Below are 24,288 nucleotides of genomic sequence, written 5' to 3'. Positions count from 1 at the left end.
TTGAAGCAGGCCTTTCTGTTTAGTTATATAGGCAACTTATATGCAATAGCTTTCTTATACAACAGCTAGTGAAATCTAATTTTACCTACTGACTTCTGCAGTGCACAGCTGCATGTTTGTGACAGGACTAATTGCTACTAATCGGATGTTTTTTCATCCGTTAGCCATGGAACTAACATGCTTTTGCTAGTGTCAGTGTAGAGGAGCTGCTGTAGTTTTTATCTCTGCCTAGCACAAGTGGGTAACTCTGTGTTCATGTGAACATACCATGATCTGGTGGGCAGTGAAGTCCCAAAGTTTCAAGACAGAGTGTTAGAGAGTATACTAATAAATGTAAGCTTTGGGTCTGTACTATGAATCATTCCCTACATGGTTCCTGCATGGCACACACACAGTATTTCTGTGAATTAATCTGTATATTTAAAGTTTAGATGTTAGTTGTGTTTTTATTTATTAAAACCTACTGTTGCCTCTGAGTTTTCCAGTACATAAATGATCCCGATGTTTTGACACCCGTTATTTCCCCATACAGGATATGTGGGTATCATATACTTAAACTATTAGATTAGATGTGAGGAACACAATTTCATATGTAAACTAAAACTACCTTGATCTTTCTGAGCAGACTGACTATCTGAAGACTACTGCTTAAAGACAAACCTACATTTAAAATACAATAACACAGGGAAATATGTCTATTAGTATTAATACTTTGTTTAATTATCCAAAACAAAAGCGCCAAAAAACTAATGAATTCTAAAGAAATCTCTAAACTAGAAATCCCAAACCCCCCCATGATGTGACAGGCACTTGGTACATTCTGATTGAACACTTCCTGTGTTTAACATCTCTGCTTTAGTGCATCTTTGGCTCTGGCCATGTTATCGAAATGTGTTGACTACCAAAATAGAAACTAATGTACTGCCAACACTACAAGAGAAGGATTTATGAAACAAAAGCTACCTGTCATTATTTACCTGTTTGCTGGTGTTTGTGCAAAAGGTCAACAAACTCAATGAGGAGAAACTGAAAGAAAACTAAGGTGTGTGTGCAGGAGGGTTACCACCATTTAAATCAGCTGTGTGGCAGCAGGTGCGGCCATCCCACCAGTTCCTCACATTATAAGTGAAACCTGTGGATGAGTAACTGCTGTACCTTATTGTTTCTCCCGGGTGAGTGAATACATGCTTTCATATTGCTGTTGAGAGCCTCGAAGCCTTCTGACTGGCAATAGCTTCTACACAGCAGGAAGCACATAAGCTTGTCAAAAATTAGGTGTGCCAAATTCTCTACCCCTCTTAATTCAATGGGCCAAAAAGTCCACATATTTCATTTCAACATTTCGGTAAATATAAGTATTCAATTGGATTGGGGCAGTGGGCTCCCGCCAGAAAACAAACGTGGAAAAAGTGTGAAAAACAGTAAAATTCCTTAAAAACTACTCTCATTCTATTATTATGCTCTTAACTCGTTTACTGTTTATTTCACACACAATAAGTCTATTCTGTGATCTTTTTTTGATAACTAATTTAACACTTCCATTCACTCAGCCTCCCCTGAAACTGTTTGAAGACCCACCTCACATTTGAAAACCTTTGTTTTAGAGGATAATGAATGTACTGACAATGACAGAAATGACAAATAATGCAATTGTTTTAAGATATTTTGACAACCCCTAAGCCAGGGGTGTCAAACTCATTTTAGTTCAGGGGCCACATACAGCACAATTTGATCTCAAGTGGGCCGGACCAGCATAAGCATAGCATAATAACCTATAAATAACGACAACTCCAAATTTTTCCTTTCGTCTTAGTGCAAGTACATTCTTCAAATGTAATGAACTATCTTTTTATAAAACATTATGAACGACCTGAAATTTCTTAAGATAAAAAGGTGCAATCTCAACAATATTGTGCCTCAGTTTATCATTAACACATGTGCTTTACAACTTATAGATCACAGTGTATCTACAAAGGCACAAAACATTTTGTCACAGGTATCTGGAACAATATTTTACTTTATGATCAAAATAACTAATTTTTACACTTTGCAAAGTCCTCCCGCGTGTTTGACACCCCTGCCATAAGCCATTCTTATTTTATGTGTCTATTGTTTTTAGGTTAATGGGAAATGGCATGGGTTGTGTAGGAGCTACCATGGCCAGCATGCTAAGAACAGTCTGCTAAGTTGCATCCCTTCTTTGCTGCTCGTATTATTTCAGCAGTGAAAACAAGATTGGACACTGGGGAGCCCCGTGATTTCATGTGCCAAAGTTTAATCAGACTGAACTCAATTTGCGAAGCACATGCGTCTCGCTGTATTTACAAATAATGCAATCATTTAGTACTCTTTATGGGCAGTCTGCCCTTGACCTTTTCAGATATAAGATGTCTGTCTTGACCTCACTGATCCACTGAATTGTCACTATGGATATACTGAAATGGTTATCATGCATGATGCAAAATGGGAGCAAACAGATGTGAACAGCTGTAAAACGTGGACAAGAGGAAATATATCTGTTAAACTGGGGCTAAAACTGTTCATATTTGTATATATCGGGTAACTATTGAAGCCAGATGGTTGATGCTTGAATTAATTTAGTAAGAAAGAATAACAAAGTGCAACTTTGACAAAGCTTTGGTTGAACAGACATACTAAACTGCGTGATAGGGATGTGCAATGACACAACAAAGCATGTAATTGAAGTATTGTTTTTATTAAACTTGCATCAATTGCAGTGCTGGCACACATATCTGAAAGAGGTGCTTGGTGACTGCATCTTTCTCTTCCCTTGAAGTGGATTTGCATTTGGTTTCTTTGCTTGTGCACTTGAAAGAAAAACACTTTTTGGATGCTGTGCAAATTTTGCAATGTACTAGATGTTGGGTATCAGAACTGATCCTTAGATTTGGATCTGCAACAATGAACTACTGTGTCTTGTTACTTCTCCTGGGTGAGTGATTTTCATGTTTTCATATAAATGGTAATGATTTCAAACGTATCCACTGAAGGTAGTTCATTAAACTAGTCCCATTAAATTATTTCAATACCTATTTCAAAAAGTGCTATTCATTTTCAATTTAAAATTGCGATAGAAAAAAGATTATTCAGGAGTGCTTGTAATCAAAGTTTTGTTTTACCTCTAAAGACATGTTCTGTAGGCAAATCAGAATAAATAAATACTGTGTTATGATTAATGCTTTAATATTGATTCCAGAGAGACATTGTTGGTAATACGTGATACATTAAAAATGAACTTTCTATGACTTTTGAATGAGTCCTTCAAAATGACCCTGAATGTTCATAGAAAGGTTTTTAAAATGAGGTCTGAATTTAGTTGATATTTTGCGAGGATGAAGAAGGTAACATGTCTAATGACTTGAAATATATAAATGGCCATAAATGCCATTGTTTTTAGGACATTGATTTTTATTTTCCATAACTTTCCATTGTCTGTTTGCTTTAGGTTTACTCGTCATCCCTGTAACTAGTGATTTTCCTCCTGGTATGAACAATTTTTACTTGAGAAAAAAACAAAAAGCTTCTATCTATAATTGAAAAGACCATAAATTCATCATTTACAATTGTTCATGCAGGTTCCTGTGACGGATACACCAACATAACTGAATCATGGCGCAACCAAGACTTTACGTCTACCTCTTTCTCCGGCTTTCCTAAAAATGATAAGAAGCTTTTTGGCAGCTGGTGGCGCTTCACAGGGATCGGTGGAGACAGAGTTGTTACTGTATGTGTGTCAATCAATCATGGTGGCACATCACGGGCTGTTTTTATTCCATTTGCTTACCCAACTACTGAGTCTGTGACCCCAACAACTGGGACGGCATATGGTTATTATCGTGGGTGTAGAGGTAAAGGTTTAAGCGTGAGTGTGGCCCTATGTCCTGGAGGATTCTACGTGTACAAACCTTTGACTCTGACAATCAGCAACATGGGATATGTGACTTGTGAGTAGTGACTAATTGTTGTTTCTTGTCAATATATAAAGCTTTAATTACATTTTATGAAATAAGCATGATATCTTCATATGCAAATGTTCCCTAAAAATGACATTACAAGCAAGTGTTGCATTGATAACACTATGACTAAAATGGATGCGTCAATTCTGACTACCTAGATTCAGTTCCCAACTTGCAACAATGACCATATAGATATTAATGATCAGGGTCAGAACATTGAAAGTCAAAGTTCTAATATGTGTTTATGTCTCAGGGACCTTGTTAAACGATCTATAGCGCATGGCACAAGTGCATTTAGGGCGCGTCCAACTCCACTTTTGCTACGTAAACGGAACATAAACTGGGCGTAAAGTAAGGCGCATGGGGTAAAAGGGGTTTCATTTAGTCTCTTAATTATTCCAAGGTGTGTTAGTGAGCCGTTTCTTTTGCTGAGAAAACGGATCCGCACTTTTCGAAAAGGGAAAGCGTGCGAGCAGAGAGTCTTACTTCAAAATATTCTATTCTATTTTTAACATCTAGCATCTTTTGTGATCCGATCACAAGTGGACAGCTTGAAGTACATCAGTTCACACCTGGCATTAGAATGCGTCTCAAGTGACCTCTAGTGACCGGATCTCACTTGCTCTATATGCAAAAAACGCATACGTCACGAGTTGAGTTTCCATAAACCAAAATGATGACTGTTGTGTTAACTGCATGCCAACATAATAATTTCATCCCTGATGCCCATATAATGGGAGCTTCAAATCTTAGGAGGAAATATCTTTCAAATGATTTTTCATTCAAACATTGTAAAGTTTGTAAAACTCGTGTGCAGGTGACGTCTTCATGGCCATAAATGGAACTGGAGGATTTGAATCAGAACAACTTTTAACTGTTACCCATGTACACAGCGCCGCACACAGAGGGAAATTCAGAATCTGCATTTAACCCATCCTAGTATTGGGAGCAAAGCCCGAGGAGCAGTGTAAGGGTCCGGTGCCTTGCTCAAGGGTACCTCGGCAGGGCCCAGGAGGCCGATTCTGCACTCCGTACTTGGTCCTATTGGAGACTTGAGCCCAGTGACCCTCCCGTTCCCAAGCCAAGTCGAACGAAGCAGCAGAAGCTTTTTGTCTGTAGGGAGGCCAGATGGTCAATGCTCAAACTTCTTACTACAAAAGAACGACTTGGACAGACTCAATAGCACAAGCATTCATTTGTATAAAAAAATAATTTACATATATTATTTATATAATTTTTTTTGCATTTGCTTCAAACCATTTAAAAAACACTTTTTGGATGTTGTGCAAACGTGTCACGATGAACTTCTGTGCCTCATCACTTCTCCTGGGTAAGTTAATTCCTGTTTTCGTACAGATGAGACTATACACTCATTAATTGAGGTAGCACATTTGAGTAGTGAATTGATTCATAATATGTCGATACTAATCTTTTATTTGATGTTAAGGTTGTTTATAAAGAACTTGATGTAATCAAAGTTTTGAGATATAAAGAAAAGACAAATAATTCCAATGAAATCATTTTGATTCACGCCTTTTTAATTTAAATTGCCATCAGGGTCACATGTGATGACCTCCTGGTATGACTGATGTTAACTTACTTACAGACAATACACAAGAAAAGCTTCTAACAATCGGTGAAATAATCATTAAATCATCTTTATTGCCAATGTTTCCTTGTTTGTTGCAGATTCTTCTGATGGATACACCAACATAACAGAACCATGGCGTAACCAAGACTTTTTTTTATCTACTTTCCTAAAGATGATGCATATCTTGTTAACTACCGGTGGCGCTTCGCAGGCATTGGTGGAAACAGACTTGTTACGAGCTGTATATCAAACTATCGTAGTGGCACAGTGCATATGATTGATTTACCATTTAAATCCAACTACTGAATCTGTGACCCCCACAACAGCGACTGCATATTGCTGTGTTGGTCATTGTCGTAGTGTAGATGTGGCTTTATGTCCTGGAGGATTTTACATGTACAAACCATCAGCACACCCACATAGCCTTATGGGTTACTTGAACTGTAAGTAGCTAATTGTTAATCATGTTTTAAATTGTATATATATATTAGAATCACATCACACCCAAATAAAGCTGCAACCCCTCCACATTAATTGGGGCTGAGGCAATGCTGTACACCTCATCCTGTCTCTGGAAGGGAAGATGAAGCTAATCTTATCCAAAATGAGACGTCAAGACTGCACTTTGGTGTCACGGAATATCCACTGACTCACTTTGTTGGCTGCTCTCCATTTACTGCTGAATGCGTTTGACACAGCCATTAATTTTAAATGCACTTATTCCACATTGAAAGAAGAACTAGCCTCTATACCTTCTTTAGCCACCACCCATCACCCATCTTTAAGTGCATTGTTTTTTTAAACCCATGGATGCAACAACCGGATCCGTGTTTTCAAAGATTGCTTGGCTGAAAAAATAACAATGCAAAGAGTCATTTCCCAATGTGTGCGACACTCAGTGAACTTTCTGCTTTGTTTTACAGCTCTTTTGAATTGGTTGTCAATGGGGAAAAGTATTGTATAACCTGCAGTTTCGACTGTCTGCTATGTCTGCTGCTGCAATAAATAATATTTTTGTGTTCATGTCGTTAACATTTTCTTTGAATACCAACAATGATGTTAAACATCGTCACAACCATGACATGAGATGCGTCAATATCATTGCTTTACTTTGAATGTGCTGAAAGAACTCGCAAATTAAACGTCCTGCATCTGGGCCCACATATAATACGATTAAAACTGCTTTAATTCCTGCCTATACAACTTTTACACACGATACACATTTGTCAAACAGCAGGTGGAGGATTGCACAAATCATTTTTTGCTTGTTTTATTATTACAACTCTAATAAAATCATTTTATCTCTGTTTAGATCATTATGAGTGTAACCCGGACTCTTGTGGACCACTTGCTGAGTGTTCAAGTACTGGAGGTTGTACCTGTGTTTCTGGGTATGAAATCCCCCCAGAACACCTACCCACACCAGATTCATATGGCTGTGTTGGTAAGAACATTATATTGCATTTAAATGGTAGAAAGTGTTTTAAGGACAAAGCACATATAGACATTGGTTTTTCATAAAATGTGATATTGAGGATCAGAACATTTGTAGTATTATAGATCTAAAGCGTCAATTACAGAGGTGACAATATGAAGAATACTGTATTATAGGCTTGTGCAGTGTCACCACCAGAGCGGCCATTGCTACGAACCTTTAATACAAGACAGTAACTCCCATGCAGGAACTTCACCAAGGGGTCTCATGTGCTCTTAACGTATGCATTTTGTATATAGTGTACCTTCTTTAAAATCCTGTCTATAATATACCTTATCAGACATTGACGAGTGCCAGACGACTGCAGGAATTTGTGGTAGTAACTCCAACTGTACGAACACCATTGGAGCACACTTCTGTACCTGTCTGGTTGGATTCTATGCAACAGATCCAGCATTACCACCTGGAGGGTCCAACAAATGCACAGGTACCATTAAAAAAAAAGGTCTTATTGTCTATCTTGAACTGCAATGACTTTAGCTTGTTCAGCCTGATATATAAGTTGAGATTACTGTTGATTTTCTTCCGTTATAGATATTGACGAGTGCCTTGACAATGTCTGTGGAGATGATGGGACCTGTCACAACAACCCAGGAAGTTATATGTGTGAATGCCATGAAGGCTACCAGCTTGTACCTGATGCAACTCCTGTTTGCCAAGGTCTGTGTTGTACTATACTGTACAAATAAATAAATAAATCTGCAGTAAGCATGATAAAATTCCCATGGATCCATTTGGTAGTCAAAACATTTATTTGCACCACCGGTATTGACAATCCACTGAAGATACAAACCATAAATAATATTAAAATCCATTAAAAACTATTGGAGCTTCAACATGGAAGACACCATTGGCAAATAAACAAATTGTCGTCCTACACAGTCATATTGCAATGGTAGCAAAAGAATATTGTAACCCATTATAGTAGGAGATTAACATTAAGCTTAGAAAATTGACAGAAACCCTCAGGAAAATGTCCCAGCTGTTCAGAAAGACCCACTGAGTTAAGTAACACAGGGGCTAGCTTGGAAAGAAGTTGGATTTTTGGTATTTATTTATGTCAAAGTGGGAATTTCACAGTACATAATCTGGCAGAGGTCATTTGTCATTTTAGCGCATGTCAAAACAGTTTAATGAGAACATTGTCACTTTCCCTTTCTTCAGATATCGATGAGTGTTTCAACTCAACTGTCTGTGGTCTTGACTCTGTTTGCACCAACACGCCTGGAGCTTATAGCTGTGCATGTCAACTGGGATACGCAGCAACTGATCCAGCCAAAGAACCCAGCGAGACCAACATCTGTATTGGTATTTGTAGACACCACAGTAACAAACCTGACAGTTGAAACATCTGTACATGGATTACTGTTAGCCATTATCATGATTATATGCATTTCTATGAAGAGAGGGGAAGAAAAGAAACAAGCAAATAGTCAGCATTCTTTTTTTTGTTTTACTTTAGTAGCTCAGGTCTCTACTATACCATGAAACAGTTGTGTAAAATGAACATAATCACAAGGTGCACCCTTAAATCTAACCTGCACAGTGCTGTTTTGTACCTAATGAGCAGATATTTTACTACAGTGTTAAAAAAAGAGTATCTTTTACAGCAAGAAGTAAAATAAATAAATGATATTGTCAAAACTGGAGTTGTGCAACTGGAGTTTTAAACTGTAATTTAAAACCGTTATGGTTACGTACAACCTAACAGACAGTGACTCCACATGTTTAATTTATAATGTTTATCTTTCACTAGTAGAAATATAACAAAGCTATAACAGACAACTTGCTATCGTTTGACCTTCAGTTTATAGAGATTTAATGTAACGCTGCACCTGCATTGTATTTCTTCCCAAAAGGTCATCCCCACTCTCCAATAATGTTATGTTGACAGGGAGAAATGGAGCACCACATATACGCTCTACTAGCTGTGTGAGGAGGTAAAGTTGTTGAAGAGAAGGCAGGTGTTGTTAGCAGGATTATCTAGGTAAGAGTTCAATAACTGGCTGTATCAAAAGCTTGAAGTAAAAAGTGTGCTGTGACAGGAGGTACCACAGGCAGCATATGTAAATATAAGTTTGTGATGTCTCCGAAAAGTGTCTTTTGTGTATAATGCATTTTAAAATCTTATTATGTTTACAGATGTTGATGAGTGTGGCGAAGACGCTACTGTCTGTGGTCCTGATGCCAACTGCACAAACTCAATCGGATCGTACATCTGCACCTGCTTCCCTGGTTATCGTCTGAACAAACCGGCCGTGATAGCCGGCATTGCTAACCCATGCACAGGTGTCTGCACGTGTTCACTATTAGTGTGATTAGGATATCATGTATTTTTTACTATTAAGTGTTAAACTGTGTGTTTTGTCTCTGTCTCTTCAGATATAGACGAGTGCAGTGAGACGCCTGATATATGTGGTAAACAAACTGTGTGCACTAATGTGCCGGGGGCCTTTTATTGTTCGTGTCCTGATGGATTCTACCCTTCAACTGGAATTGTGTGGACAGTAGGGGTCTCATTTTGTAAAAGTGAGCAAAGTCAAGTTTAAAGATAAATAAAATGTATGAATCATGTAAAGATGTCAATATACATTTGTTTTTGTATTACTGACAGGTCTTGAAGATATTCTAGATGCAATAGAACCTCGAGAGGTAAACCCAGATGTCTCTTTTCCACTTCAAGATTGAGAATTTTTAAATGAAGAATTTGTTTTGCATAATGTTTAAACAAGTATCTCAACTCCACTCAATTAAAAGCAGCTTTGTTTTAAGATCTTGATAAAAGGAAATCTAGACGCCAGTGCTGGCCCTGGCTTGTTATATTACATTTAATAGCAACAGTTTGAGATTATACAAAGTTAGATCGTACCTTTCTCTTAAAACATAGATGTCAAATTGCCAGTTTTACTCAACGCACTTTTATTGCAGGATCAGACAAAGGAAAGTGCTTTCCTTGTCAATATGGATCAACAACTTAAGAACAACAAAGATGTTGTCTTACCAGAAGCGGTATGTAGAAAACAGTAGTGTTTTAAGTGTAGCAATAGATCACATAGAACACACTGTTGGTCCTGACTGTCTAAAGAGGTGATGTGTTGTGTTGAGGAGCCAGTTACATTCTAACTCTTTTCCCTCTGTCTTTCTTGTTGACTTTGCAGACAGTGGCAAACTGTTTTTCTGCATCTATGGTACTTAAAATCCAACACAATTAGAGTTTATTGTCGTATTTAATGCTTGTATTTTTATTTGCCTTATTCATTTATTATAACAACTCAATTCTTGCAGGAAGTGTCAGGGGTTGGACCACGTGCCAGGTCGATCAGGGTGGGTAGTGAAGGAGATGGGGACACCGGAAGTGTGATCCTTGGTATCTCAGACCATCTAGTTTCTTCGATGGTTCAGCCAAATCAGAACCAAACCAGAACGACAGTGGAGACTTCAACAGTGGGTAAGAAAAGTTCCCATTAGTTTACATTTAAATTCTCAGTCCATGTCAACTACACCTGATGTCATTGTCGTCCATGTGCAAGATTTGAGCCTACAAGTCATTGGCCCAGGGAGTCATGACGACAATGCCCCCCTTTCTGCCAAAGGACAGACTATGGAAATCAATTTGCAGGATATAGCCAAGACCAACAATGGTGAGACAGCAGTTTATAACGACCATGATGACTATAATATTTTTAGCTGACATGATACTGATATGATAGCGTTTATTTCTTGTATCATGTGGACACTCCCAGGTTCCGCATCAGCTGCCTTTATGACACTGAATGGGATGGAGAATCTTCTTAGTCATCAATACTTTAAAACAGAGAACCAGACAGAGATGTACTCGGATGTTTTCACTGCGATCTTACCATCCATAAACACCACCAACCTCACCGACCCTGTCAACTTTACCATCCAGCATAAGAAGGTGCAGCATCAACCACAATCTAAACCCTATCCACCCAGACACAAGGAAACTAACTTTTAGGGAAATCTTTGTTTCTCAGAAAGTGCCAGCATCTGGAATAGTGACTTGTGTGTACTGGGAAAACACAAGCAAGAGCAAAGAAGAGGGTCAAGATGATGAGGGAGGAAAAGGAGGAGAGACGATGCGTTGGTCGGTAGAGGGCTGTTGGGTTGCATATTCTAATGAAAACTACACAGTGTGCAGCTGCTCCCATCTTTCTACCTTTGCCCTCATATTGCAGATAGGGGAGGTACAGTATCAGATTTCTATGTACATGGTACAAGTTTGTTGCTAATGTCAGGGACACAATAACCGATTCTAAGGATTCTTCTCTATACGATTTGATTATGTTCAGATGATTTGACAGATGGGGCATAATTTACTTATACAACTGTCAGCCTTACAATTGTGTACCCAGGTGAAGATGAATTTACAGTCCGAAGAATGATTGTATGCATTTCTCTCGGTGTGCATGTCTTCTGACTTCTCAGCCTCCACCAGAGGATCATTTCCTAGAGTGGCTAAACCGAATGTGCGTGATTGTCGGGCTGTTCTTCTTTGCGTTGGCCATCTTCAGCTTCCTCCTGTGTAGATGGAACCCCAAGATCAACAACACAGCCCGTCTCCACCTCTGCCTCAGCCTCTTCTTCTCCCACCTGCTGCTGCTGTGGAATGACAAATATGTTGAACAAGAGGTACAGTAAGATGCAGATGTGTGTTGTAAATGTGACCCAACCTAACCATTCTTTGCTGAGGTGGTTTCTAGAAGCATTTTGTTGTTTTCAAGATACTTCTTGTGTCTCCACAGCTGGCCTGCACCGTCATGGCGGGGCTTCTTCACTTCTTAGTTGTAGCAGGTTTTGTGTGGATGCTGCTGGAGGCGCTACAGCTTCACCTGTTGGTCCGCAGACTCTCCAAGGTGCAGGTCATCCAGAGAGATGGCCTCCCCAGGCCACTTCTTTACCTGGTTGGCTACGGTGTTCCATTTGTGATTGTGGGTATTTCTGCACTGGTATATTCTGATGGATATGGTACCACTGAGGCAGAGGTGTGAGTAAGACAAACAGTAATAAATACATTCATATTCTCCTGTATGTCTGCATCTACGTTGAACGGATTGTTTGTTTGATTCTGTTGCAGGTGCTGGCTCTCTAGACAGCGCAATTTCAACTGGGCTTTAACCGGCCCTGTGATTGCTATCATTGGAGTGAGTATATTGCATATTACATCCCATGTATTTCAGTGAGAATTCAATCAGCACAGCCTGGGGTGTCGTCTAATTATAACTTGTGTGGACCAAATCTCAGCTAACCGAAAAACAAGCCAACGTGCACTTTAACTAAAAAATATTGTTGATGATTCAAAATGTTTCTCTTGAAGCTTTCTCAATGCGCTGCTGAATTTACGTTGAAGACCAATTGAATGTGGAGCAACAAGCAACAAGCTTCTTGTTTAGGCTCACGTTAGCTTGCGAGTGTTGACACCCCCAGGCAATGTTCCCTCAACTCATATCAAATATATTCTAACGAAGACACATTACTCTGTTTTACATCATACATTTACTAGACTTTCCTTCATTAATTCATTCTTCACAAAGACATGTTTCTCGATGGTTTGTGTCCTTTTTCTTTCTCTTTAAGCTTAATTGGATATTGTTCTGTGCTACTCTATGGAGTCTGAGACCCACCCTGGCCAACATGAAAAGTGATGTTTCTCAATCCAAAGACACCAGGTATGAGTGTTAAAGATTGCAGAACAATTATAAATCTGAAATTTTCTGAAAGTTGAAGTACATTCTCATTATTTTCAGGTTGATCGTGTTCAAGATTGTGGCCCAGTTTGTCATACTGGGCTGTACCTGGTTTCTGGGCCTGTACCAGGGAAACCTTTTCTTCCAGCTCCTTTTTATAATTCTCAACTCCCAGCAGGGCACCTTCCTCTTCATCGTCCACTGTCTGCTCAACAAGGAGGTAGTCTTCAATATGATCCTTCTTTGTCTTGGATTCTCACATCATGTCATTTAACTATTGATACACTTTATATATTATACTCACACAATAAAGAGATTATGAATAGAAATACTTGAGCTATGCTGGTTAACCTATGACACATGGATATTTTATGGTGTGTTCTGTAGATGATGTAACAATACTTTTGTGTAATGTTTTGATTTGTAGTCATTGCATTGTGGATTTGTATGCTCCAGGTGCGGGAGGAGTACATGAGATGGCTGACGTGCTCTTGTGGAAAGGACAGATCTGTGGTTAGTCCTCACATTATCTCAAGCAGTCCACAAAGTTGTTTTGTTTTTGTTTTAATTTAAAAAGTTGTATTTCTGAAAAGTTTCAAACAAACTTGCATGTTCCACTTCACAACATCCTTTACTATACGTCTTGATACATTTTTCAATATTTAAATGAGGCATAGCCCCTACTGATGAGCTATCCCCCTGGCTACAGGCAGTAAACAGTGCAGAGAATATGTGTATTGCAGAGTAAGTATTTGTTTTGAATTAATACTGATTATAATAATATATTTCAACAGAAAGATGCACCTTCCATCTCTGAGGATTTGGACAAAGATGAGGGGAAAAAAGGATAAATCTTGATTAAGTAAAGATGGAGAGAGAAGAAATCACCTGTATGAAGTTGTGATTTATGTTTCTATAAATGTTAGTTTAATGAATACAACATGTGAAATGTATTTCAGCACGAATGTCTATATGTTCAATGGATCATTGTCTGGTTATAGCTGACCATTTTCATTTTCTAACGACTAAAAGTTAAATGTTTTCAACAGTGAGTGCTTAAGTGCTACTCTTTATTTTTAATTACATTTTTAAGTTTATTTACTGTAGTCAGGTTTATTTATGTGTTTAGTTGTCCGAAAAAAAATCATGTTGTATTGACACCATCATTTAATTTAGCTAAATACATTTTAGATGTAGCTCATATACCTGAATAACTTCTCAAGTTTGTCATTAAGTACATATTTCAAAGCTTCTCAAAATCTTCTGTGTTTTGTCTTTCTACACTACAGTATGTCCTTGTAACATACAATAAATTACAACAACATATTAACGTCACACACATACTATGTCACTTACAGAAATATCTTCATGAAAAGAGCGCTATATATTAGAAGTCCTTGAATGGAACACTGCAAAGACTTGTCACCATCTCTCCGCCTGATTCATTTGCTTGGGTGTGGGAGCTTCCACAAACATTTTACTGGCCACATCGTCAGTCAGACGCAGTCTAAAAAAACAAACTTTCTACAAAGTAAAAACAATCATGTCTGAGTTGTTTCTTTCTCCTTCCATTTGTATTGTATTTACATGAGAGCTGTGAAACTTTGAGGTGTGTCCCACCTTACAAGACAAATTCAAGGGACGGGGAAAGCCAAACCTATTCTCTCATTTACATTGTACGCACTTGTTGTATTTACAGAATCAGTGTATTTACATTGATTCACATACAGTGGTCACAGAAACATAATAAAACTACATTTTATTTGAATGGTTGCATGAAATAACACCCAAGAGTGCAACGATCAACGTAGTTTAACCCAGTTTACTGTATATCAAGCAGGTCTCTATCAAACATGCATGTAATGTAATGGATTACAGAACAAAATACACTTTGAAAAACATTTCTTTATACCTGGATATTGCACTTACTTCAATATAACTAGTTTATAACTAAGTTATTCTTTGGAACTTCTCTCGTTAAACTCTGAATTTATGTATTTGTTGCTCTTTGCCTGCACGCCTTTTGTTTGTCTATTGAGAGTATACATTAAAAAAATACTATACACTGGCTTTAGCTTGCAATGTAGTACAATGCATATGTCTGCCTGCAGGGTGCAGCATTTATTTACAATGACAGCTGATGTACTTTTTGACACAGGTGACGCCTAAGAAGCAATGTGATGCTAGTTTGGTCATTTTAAAACATCACTTAATTTGAATTATATTGAAGTGTGAATCCCACTGTTTCCCTTTCCCTTTGAACCATATCTGTCCTAATTGTGTAAGGCCTACTTCCTGCGTCATTTATAATGATCTGTTGTAATTATTTTTGCCATCAATCCCAGGACAGTGTGCATAGGAAATAGCTAGTGGCTATAAAACCTGCATGACACTTCACACGCTTATCCATTTTAGAGGATAATGAGGATTGACCTCACTTGAACCTCAGTATAGTGACTGGGGGTCGCAGATTACAGAAGCTGCTGAAATCCCCTTTGGTCAAAATTAACCATAATTAATCAGTAGGGGTTCTTTGAACAGCGCCAATCACTCCTCTGTTGTCTCAATGGCTGGTAAAACCAACTTCTCTCAGTGTAATAACTAGTAACGGTCCATAATGAACTACCATACAATACAGATACAGATCTAGCCTTGTATTTGAGAAGTAATCTGTCACTTCACTTACCTTGGAGGTCTATAATGGCATTACTTAACTAAAGTTGGTAGAGGCATTGATCCCCCCCCCCCCCCCCCCCCCTGTTTACTAGTTTGAAATGTCGGGTACATATTTGGAACATTGTTAATAACAGTTTTGTTTACAGTTTTTCAGCAGCTTCTGGTCTTATCTCTGCACCAGTTACCTAATGGGTCAGAACTTGAAATGTGTGAGTCAAATCCAATGTACTGCAGACTAGATTATGAGATACACTTGCTAATGTTGGTGTAATGTTCTGTGACTGCCACTAGATGTTCCCAAAGGACCATCTTTTAGTGGGTTTTATGAGTTATGAGCTTTGGGTTCTAATGTTCCTCAAACTGCTCCTGGTGTGAATCTAATCCCCCGTTGACTGTGTACCTGACATAGAGGCTATTATCTGGTGCTGGTTTTAAGCATTAACTTGCATTGGCATTAATTTAAGCACCCCCACATAACAGCACCTCCGAATTCCAGGGGAAAAACATTTTTTTAAAGCTGTACAAGCTTACTTTGCACTGTTTTATTCATAAACACTAAAGCAGGGCAATGGAAGATGAGATATCCTTTGTTTTTCACCACCTTTAGCTTCCCCCTTCAAGGCAGGTTTATGCCATGTGGTACTCAATTACCACAGCTAGTTTTCTCAGAAGCTCGGCAGTGGAGGAAAAAATCTGATATATGCACAAATATTTATATTGCAATAGGTTTGCATAGTTCATTATATTGACTCTTTAGAAACACTCTGTACATGTGTACATGGGACTGGGTGTGCACATCAATAAGATGCTGAACTGTATTTAAACAGTAGACTAATCTTCAATAATTTGTGGATGGGTGTGTGATTTTGTGTTTGTGTTTTATACATACATGTGAATTGCAAGAGAAACTTTATGCATTCAAATGTAATCGTGCGTAGCGTCTGTAAGGATCAGCTGGAATTCTGCGTTCTGTTTGCTTGAGTGTTGATTCTGTTTGCTTGAATCTTCCTACTGGATGTGCTATAGGCTCTTTGTGTAAGCAATGTCTATGTTCCTTCCAATTGGCTTTCTCTTTAAGAAAATGACCCTACTTTTCTTCTAATTACCTTAATAATCATTTTCCTGATGAGATTATGGTCTCATTTGGTAGTTTCAAGTTGTATTCAATACAGCATGATGTTCATTTTGTAAATGATGGTCCCATTTAGAGTAAAATAGACGATAAAGCGGTGTCTGCTTTTAGGGCGGGGCTACCTTGTGATTGAAAGGTCACTTCCACGGGGTTGTCCGCTTTGGGTGTTTGCAGTGTATTCATCTTAGAACTTAAACTCTGTCACTTCACAAAAGTATATTCATTGTTTCAGTTGCCAAAAAATGTCTTGTTCACCATTCGGTTGCTCTTAGCTCCACCCTGTCGTGTCACGTCCGGTTCCAAAGAACCAAGATGGCGATGGACAAAAATCAAGCATGAGCTGTAAAAGGCAATAATGTTAATGGATTGAAAACAGAGCTGTACAAGCACAAATATTGTCAACACACATTTTGAAAGTGTCTAACACATGTAACATACGATCATGCTACTATGGCTCTGCTGTGATATTCAATCCACAGCTGCTTGACGAATAAAATAACAGACAGGGAGAGGACTGAAAAACAAGAGAATACAGTGCTCAGGGTTAGCCTCGGTGTCTCTCACTCTTTGCTCCTCTCCTCAATACTATACTTGGTTCCCATGGAAACACACTTGCAGCGCTTGAGTCGTGAGGCCAGTCAGCTGAGATACCTCATCGTGTAAACAATCCTGCAATCTGAACTGAATATGTTCGGTCTGTGTCGGATTTTGTCAAATGATGTAGATGTCAGCTAAAAGTAATGGGTGCCAGAAAGATGGCAGGACCCGGGGTGGAACTGAGACAGCAGCTGTGACCACTTTAAACTTTTCCTGCAACTTTTGATGTTTTATTTCCCTGACATTTAAGAAACGGATACAGTATGAGCCTACTTCTTCTACAACGACACAGGTAACTAACTGCTATCATAGCATAATGTTTTTCAGTCACTCTACAGTCATAAAGGAATTAAAGTAACTCTGTAGAATAGGTTAAACATCAGCCTCCATAAAGTTGTAATTTCATGGTACACTGCATCCTATATCATAACTTCATAGATGGCAATCTCTGATTTTTTGAGCAATCAATCCATGCCTGTACTTATTATAATAATCATAGTACCTTACACAGACTCTATATATAAGATATGCCTAATGATCATTATTGTCTGTGAAGACACCTGTTGTAATGTGTGAAATAATGTCGTGTATGCACAAGGAGTTACATCGTTAGCACAAAAAACATTGCTTTACATACAGACCAGAACAGTCCTTGATGCCAAGGGGAGTGCATGAGCCATTTGTCATCCAGCGAACACAATTAGAGGCAAAACATATTGCAGAAAGCAGAAAAAATAGATAATGACTCACATTGTTTTGTTGCACTGTATGAAAGTCTTTAGTCTTTAGCCAAACTACGTAAACAGGCTTAAAAGTGAGACTGGCGCTAACGCTAACACTTAAAGTGTAGAGAGTGTACTCTAAATGGCCTCTAAAAAAAGCAGTCCAGCAATTTTAGCACTTAAACATGCGGATAATTGTTTGGTAAGTGGAACAATGTCATGAAATACGTGACCCACCTAGAAGCAGGCCTTGTCTGGATTAAGTCAACTCAGTTAAAGGAGAAGAGTAAGCTTTAAAGTCCAAATTGAATAGTTTTTTTCCGCTACAGCATACATCATCACAAGAAAAGAAATCAAACACCGGAAGGGTCACATTTCTATTTGATATGTTTTGGTATCATCATGGCACCTCCTAGTTTGGCATTAATTTGAGGTAATAGCATTACACAGGTATAGGTCCGTGTATATTGATGCCTTATTTCGACACAGCCAATGAAATCTTGTGAAAAGACGTGAACATCCGCGTCCAATCGTGAGCGGGGCAGACGATCACACTGGGTCAGACAACAGCCTACACAACACAAGAGACTTTGAACAACACGCAGTAGCTTTCCTGCTAAACTCTGCTCCTTATCTAACTTACACAAACTATTAATAATACTTTTAAAAACATGCAGAAAAGAGATGACTAAATGTGATATCAGTTGGACTTTAAGCTGAAGAAACACAAGCAGATGGAGCAGCTGACAACATGCACCAAAGTATTTTCCCAGGGAAAGTTTAAAAACAACTCAAGCTGAAAAGTGTAGCAATGAATGCACCCAGCTGGAGAGATTTCTGGAACGGGAAGGCATCGGAAATTAGATTCATTAACAAAGCTGCCAATGTCATAGCCCCCAAACCTTAAGTAGTGGCACGATGACAACTCGAATTCTTCACACTAATAGTTATCCTCACAAGAGGGATCCCAAATTAAAGTCCCTGGCAGTAACTTGAGGATATAAGAGCAGCTATTAATTGTTGGCTGTCAGGAAAAGAGTCCCATGCATCAAAGTGGCTTTGTACGTGAGAGTGAAGTTAAGAAAGATTTATTTATGACTCGACAGCTGGATGAGGCTATGAAGAAATAGAGGTGGTCTTTTGGTCCTGTAAGATAATCAGCACTAACCTGAAACCTGACATTCTGTGGTCGGACAAAATGATACTTTTGAAAAATGAGCCATCTCTTTAGCTTCACATTGGCACATTAATACCCTGCCCTCCTGTGTGTCCAACACGAGACAGACTCTCAACAAATCATCAAATCTCATCATCGCCATCGAGTAATGATGTTTGGTACGAATAGATTCCCATTGATTTTTGTGACCCAACTGTTCTTTCATCTAGAACCACGTCAGGTGAAATAAAGTTGATACAAGTCCATTATAAAGTATCTCAAAAAACAAATAACTTGATTTAATTCAAATGTGCTCCTGAGATTCATAGTCCACATTCATGACCTGTTTCTCTCATTGTCTATCTTCACTAATCCATTCCTCTAAGACTCTGTTTCCTCCAAGCTCAACTCTTGCAGTGAGCTTGTGAGCTTGAGGGAATTATTCAATTATAACAGATGTGCAAAGGTAAAGATGGAACAAGACACTTTTTTCAGGAGTCAGGAAACACACACCATAGCTTGTTTCTCGCATTCTCCTTCTGTTCTTGTTTTTCTCTTCCAATCTACTCATTTTCCTATGCATTCAGCCATTATATGCAGTCTCCGGATCATAACTGACCAAATGAAGTCTATACAGGATTATTAGAGCAATAGATTCCCACGTAGTCCTTTTGAGGAGAGGGTTTCGACTCAGTTCTGTGGGTGTTGAAAAAGAAAATGTATTGTGGCTGCATCGGTTCCTACCAGGTGGTGTGGAATAATGATGTGTAAATGTACGTTTAATGCAAGAAATCCTTATTATCCATTATTGGTATAGTGGCACATATATTTTTTTGCATACAATGTAACCTATTGGGTGTGAAAGCATAGGCATTAACTAGCTCAAAACACACGACTACACATCCTCGCAGCAGCAATAGATAACATATTTCTTAAGCATCATGCCAAGACAAGCCATTGTGCGTTTGCGTAACACTACAGGCACTGATAATGAGAAAATATTAATGAGTGTCTCGGTGTCGCATCAGTCTCTGGAGCTAATAGTCCTCCACTGACGGAGAAAAGAGGCAGAGATGGAGAGAGAGTGAGTTAATGAGCTGAAATATACATGTGTGTTTGCATGCGTCTCTGTGCAACTGCTTTTGTGAGTGAGAAAGACAAGGAGAACAAAAAACAAAAGAGTGAGAAATAAGGAGGGGAAGAGTGTTAATTGAGTATAATCACACCTCCAACATATTCCATCATGTGAAACAAGCAGAATCAACCTTCCTGCCGCCCACACACGCATGAAAAACATCATCAGGGCCTTCTCATTCCTAGCTCTGCATTTGCACAGCTTGATACACAAACTGCTGGGGAGACTTATTCACATCCCACCCAGCACTCCATCTTTCATTCTTCTTAAGGCTTCAAATGCATATGTGCACAAAGCAGAGAAAAATATGCTGCTAGTAAAGAGGGGGAAAGAAGGATATCTTTCGCTATACATCTTCCATTACCCTAAATCATTGCAATGTACTTACAACATATGATGCATTCTTGTGTTTCGTCAGTGATCCACTTTATACAACGGCTTCTGTTGTATAAAGGTCTGTTCCGTTTGTCTGTGTTTGTGTCTTAAACTTCTGTTAAACCAAAGTCTTCTAATGGGGAAGAGAATCTGGGGTTATACGGTATATCTGGCAGAGACATGCATTTGAAGGGAGTCACTCTTCCTTATACTGCATACCTTCCCATTAATAATTCCAAATAATTTAATCAATATTATATCGATACCATTTGCTATTTTTAACCCAGCAGTCGCTAATGAAGCTGCCACAAAGTGTGTCTGCAGGTATTCACCTCACAGTTATAGAGGCAGATGTCCACTGCAGTTCAACCATATTACTCTACAGCAGAGGTCTGTGCATAGTCCTCGCTCCCTCTCCCTCTCTCTCCCTCTCGCGCCCTCTCTCTCTCTCTCGCCCCCCCCCTCTCTCTCTCTCTCTCTCTCGCTCTCTCTCTCTCTCTCTCTCTCTCTCTCTCTCTCTCTCTCTCTCTCTCTCTCTCTCTCTCTCTCTCAGTCATCCTCTCCCGCCGTGTTACTGAGCCTGCGACGTTAGCAGTGGATGAAAAAAAAAAAGAATCTCTCTTTGCTTCAGCCAGCGAATGCATAATCTGGAAAGGAAATAAGTGAAGGTACTGTACAATATTGCTCCATTTTAAGACTTATTATAATATCATTTAGAACACTATTTTCGGTATGCTAAATTCTGTGCGATGGATGCAAGCGACGACAGAGCGAGCGTGCACCTGCACTACAGACTCCAACGCTCTGTTGGGTTGAGTCCTCTTGGTGCAACAGAAGCCCATATGGTTGATTTTACGAGGGCATGTTTTTTCTGTTTGGGGTTGGCTTTAAGTGCAATTTTGAGCAAGCTTTTGATTTTATTGCAATCTTCGTCTTGCTACAGTTGTTGTATACCCAAACGCGCTATTTCTGCATGTACGGGTTTAAATGCTAAACAGAAGTGAATAAAATATGTGGCCATAGATTTAAAGTGTCACATGAAGCCAGGCTGGTATTTATGCTGGGTTCTGTGGGGATCTGATGGACGGGCAGAGTACGCGCCATGGACAGATGTGCGAGAAGGGCTTTAGTATCGAGGGAGGAATCACGCAGGGGATAAAACTGGCTGTTTGTGTGTGTGTGTGTGTGTGTGTGTGTGTGTGTGTGTGTGTGTGTGTGTGTGTGTGTGTGTGTGTGTGTGTGTGTGCTTTCCAGCAGTGATGACTACTCACGACAGGCGGCACGCTTTACCTGCATTGAGGGCTTCGGTGTCAGCTGCCTTTAGTTCTTCCGTGCTCGTACGCGCGCGTGTGTGAGCGAGTGAGTGAGTGAGTAAGTGAAAGAGAGAGAGAGAGAGAGAGAGAGAGAGAGAGAGAGAGAGAGAGAGAGAGAGAGAGAGAAAGATAAATTTCATGACAGCAGCAGCAACAGTGTCCGACTGCTGACCGACGGACCACACAGTTTCCTTCGCCCACACAGTTTCGACTGCCAGGCACGAGACACGTAGCAAATGTGAACAACATTTTTTAAATGATCTGTCATTACGCTGGTTAAATCACTGCTAGTGTCTGCAGACAGTTGGAGGTGTCTATCAATCTATATTTGTGACCTAAACGGCCGAGCACGGTGGACTGAGTACAGTGCTTCAGCACCATGGACAGCGCATTGTGCTGACCGAGCACAAAACGGGCTGTAAGCGCCACATATTTGGGGAGATTGAATGGTTCTAAGATGTGAACATGATCTGCATCCATAATATAGATGTAAGCAGTATGTTCGTGTTCACTTAGGTGATTGAGGAATAACAGGATATATTGAATTGAATTGGGAGTGTTTTGCTGAAATAAGAATTTTTTCACAAATATTTCACTCTTAAAAATGTGAACTAACTGTTGAGTGTTTACAAACCAGCGCAACACAACAACATCACAATGTATTTTATGTCTACAATGCAGTACAAATTGATATAAATAAAGTGCCATCACATTTATTTATATAGCTTGAGAATAAATTGATGTTAATTCAATATAGATGTCAAGAAACCAGCTATCATAAATTGAAGTAGGTCAATAAGGCAGCCCTGTTGCTTTAATCATCAGTTGATCAATAGTTAATAAGTGGTACATCAGGTTCTGCACTAAATGACAGAATGGTCTATCAGTTTGCTAAGTAGGAGGATTCCTTCTAATACAATGTGGTACATTTGCGTTCACTACAGTCAATAAAGGAAATCTTTACTAGTGGCTTTCCATCCCTGCCTAAACCTGGCCCCATCAATCATTGGCCACACCCACACAAATTAATGAGAAATACATAAACACAACGTTTCAAGCTACAATGCAGCACATTATGTCCTATTTTATTACACCCTGCTTCAATCTCTTTACCCCCGCTGCATTAATTTGTCCCATTCTGCTTATCTCCCTAAATCCATTCCCACCTGATGATGATTCCTGATTCCTTGGAGGAATGATGAGCAGTCTCAAATCAATTGCAATCACAGATCAGTGGTGTACCAGGAAAAAGGGGAGAGAAAATCACTAAGTGAGGCAGGCCTGGGAGACCTGAATAATGACCACCTACCTACCAAAGCCACTGCCTTGTTGCTATGTAATCTTCAGTTCATCAGAATACTATTGAACTACGTTAGCCATAATTCAGGGAATCTATTGTGCTTGTTGTCTGTTGGGGTTGCTCTCATGAGGTGATGGATGTTATACTGGAAAAAACCTGAAGAGCAATTTTACTCCTGCTTACTTTTCTCGTGTGAAAACCAAGACATGCTAACTGATGCTGTGGAGGTCACTTGGTGGATAAAATAGGAAACATACAACAACAATGCCAATGTGAAAAAGATACAGGAAAACACAGGAATTAAATGTAAGGAAAGACGATCTAAAAAAGAATGACACCCACGATAACATTACAAATATTTATGTATAACAGGAAAACAAATCAACAGCATTATTTGATGGATGGCATGGAGGTTGTATTAGCAGTCTTTCTCTTCACAACTGAAGGAATAACTGGAATATCTACCAATTGTCTGGGCCAATTGAGAACAAGGTGGGCAGGAGCTTGAGTTGTTATTGAATAGTTGATAACTAGAGCCATTAGTGCCTTTATATTTTCCCGACCTTGATGCACTGAGAGGCCAGGACACTTAGCTCTGCAATTAATTCTCCTTACACTTGGCTGCAGGTCAAACGTATGATGGTCCTGATGTGGTGGATTGTATGCAGTGATGGAATGATACTACACTTCATGCTGATCAGTTGACATTTTAAAGAAACTCACTTTTATACATTTATCCATAATTGCTGTGTGACAGCACACACCTTTAGAGAAATGTTAAGTTAATAAAATATTGCTATGTGCAATGTATGTAGTTTGATGACTACTAATGAACTAATAAAGCAGACGGTGGCTGGCCGCTTAGCTGACTAGTTGACAGTAATTTTATTATCTCTGTCATGAAGTCTCTAACCACAGTCTTTCTCACTATCGACAACTGGCTATGCTGAGTTGTTGCCGTTAGCAACTCCCTATTCCAGATACAATGCAACCTTCAAGGCCCAAATCTGTGAATTCAAAACACTGGATTGAAACCTGCTATGACAGATTGACAGGTTGATTGACAAGTCATTCAATACACAAACAACAAGTTATTAACGTCAACGATGCC

At 39.1% G+C, this 24,288-nt stretch overlaps 1 protein-coding gene across 1 annotated transcript; it reads left to right on the top strand.

Annotated features, from left to right (window-relative positions):
• The first annotated feature begins 10,024 nt into the window (after positions 1–10,024).
• On the top strand, positions 10,025–15,213 carry LOC115011787 (adhesion G protein-coupled receptor E1-like). Its single transcript, XM_029437026.1, has 11 exons — positions 10,025–10,072; positions 10,349–10,511; positions 10,594–10,704; positions 10,807–10,982; positions 11,513–11,716; positions 11,830–12,071; positions 12,162–12,228; positions 12,662–12,753; positions 12,832–12,991; positions 13,228–13,284; positions 15,187–15,213. The coding sequence occupies exons 1-11, from the start codon at positions 10,025–10,027 to the stop codon at positions 15,211–15,213; spliced, it is 1,347 nt and encodes a 448-aa protein (XP_029292886.1).
• The last annotated feature ends 9,075 nt before the right edge of the window (positions 15,214–24,288 follow it).

Source organism: Cottoperca gobio, chromosome 8 (genome assembly GCF_900634415.1).
Source record: "Cottoperca gobio chromosome 8, fCotGob3.1, whole genome shotgun sequence".
Taxonomy (NCBI): Eukaryota; Metazoa; Chordata; class Actinopteri; order Perciformes; family Bovichtidae; genus Cottoperca; species Cottoperca gobio.
Note: the sequence above shows the minus strand (reverse complement) of the source record. Positions and strands in the feature narration are given on the sequence as shown.

Bases quoted from the DNA above. Each gene is read 5' to 3' on its own strand.
- LOC115011787 (XM_029437026.1), top strand. From the start codon at position 10,025: ATGGATCAACAACTTAAGAACAACAAAGATGTTGTCTTACCAGAAGCG. The intron at 10,073-10,348 runs GTATGTAGAAAA...CAATTCTTGCAG, and splicing joins ATGTTGTCTTACCAGAAGCG to GAAGTGTCAGGGGTTGGACC. The intron at 12,754-12,831 runs GTATGAGTGTTA...CATTATTTTCAG, and splicing joins TCTCAATCCAAAGACACCAG to GTTGATCGTGTTCAAGATTG.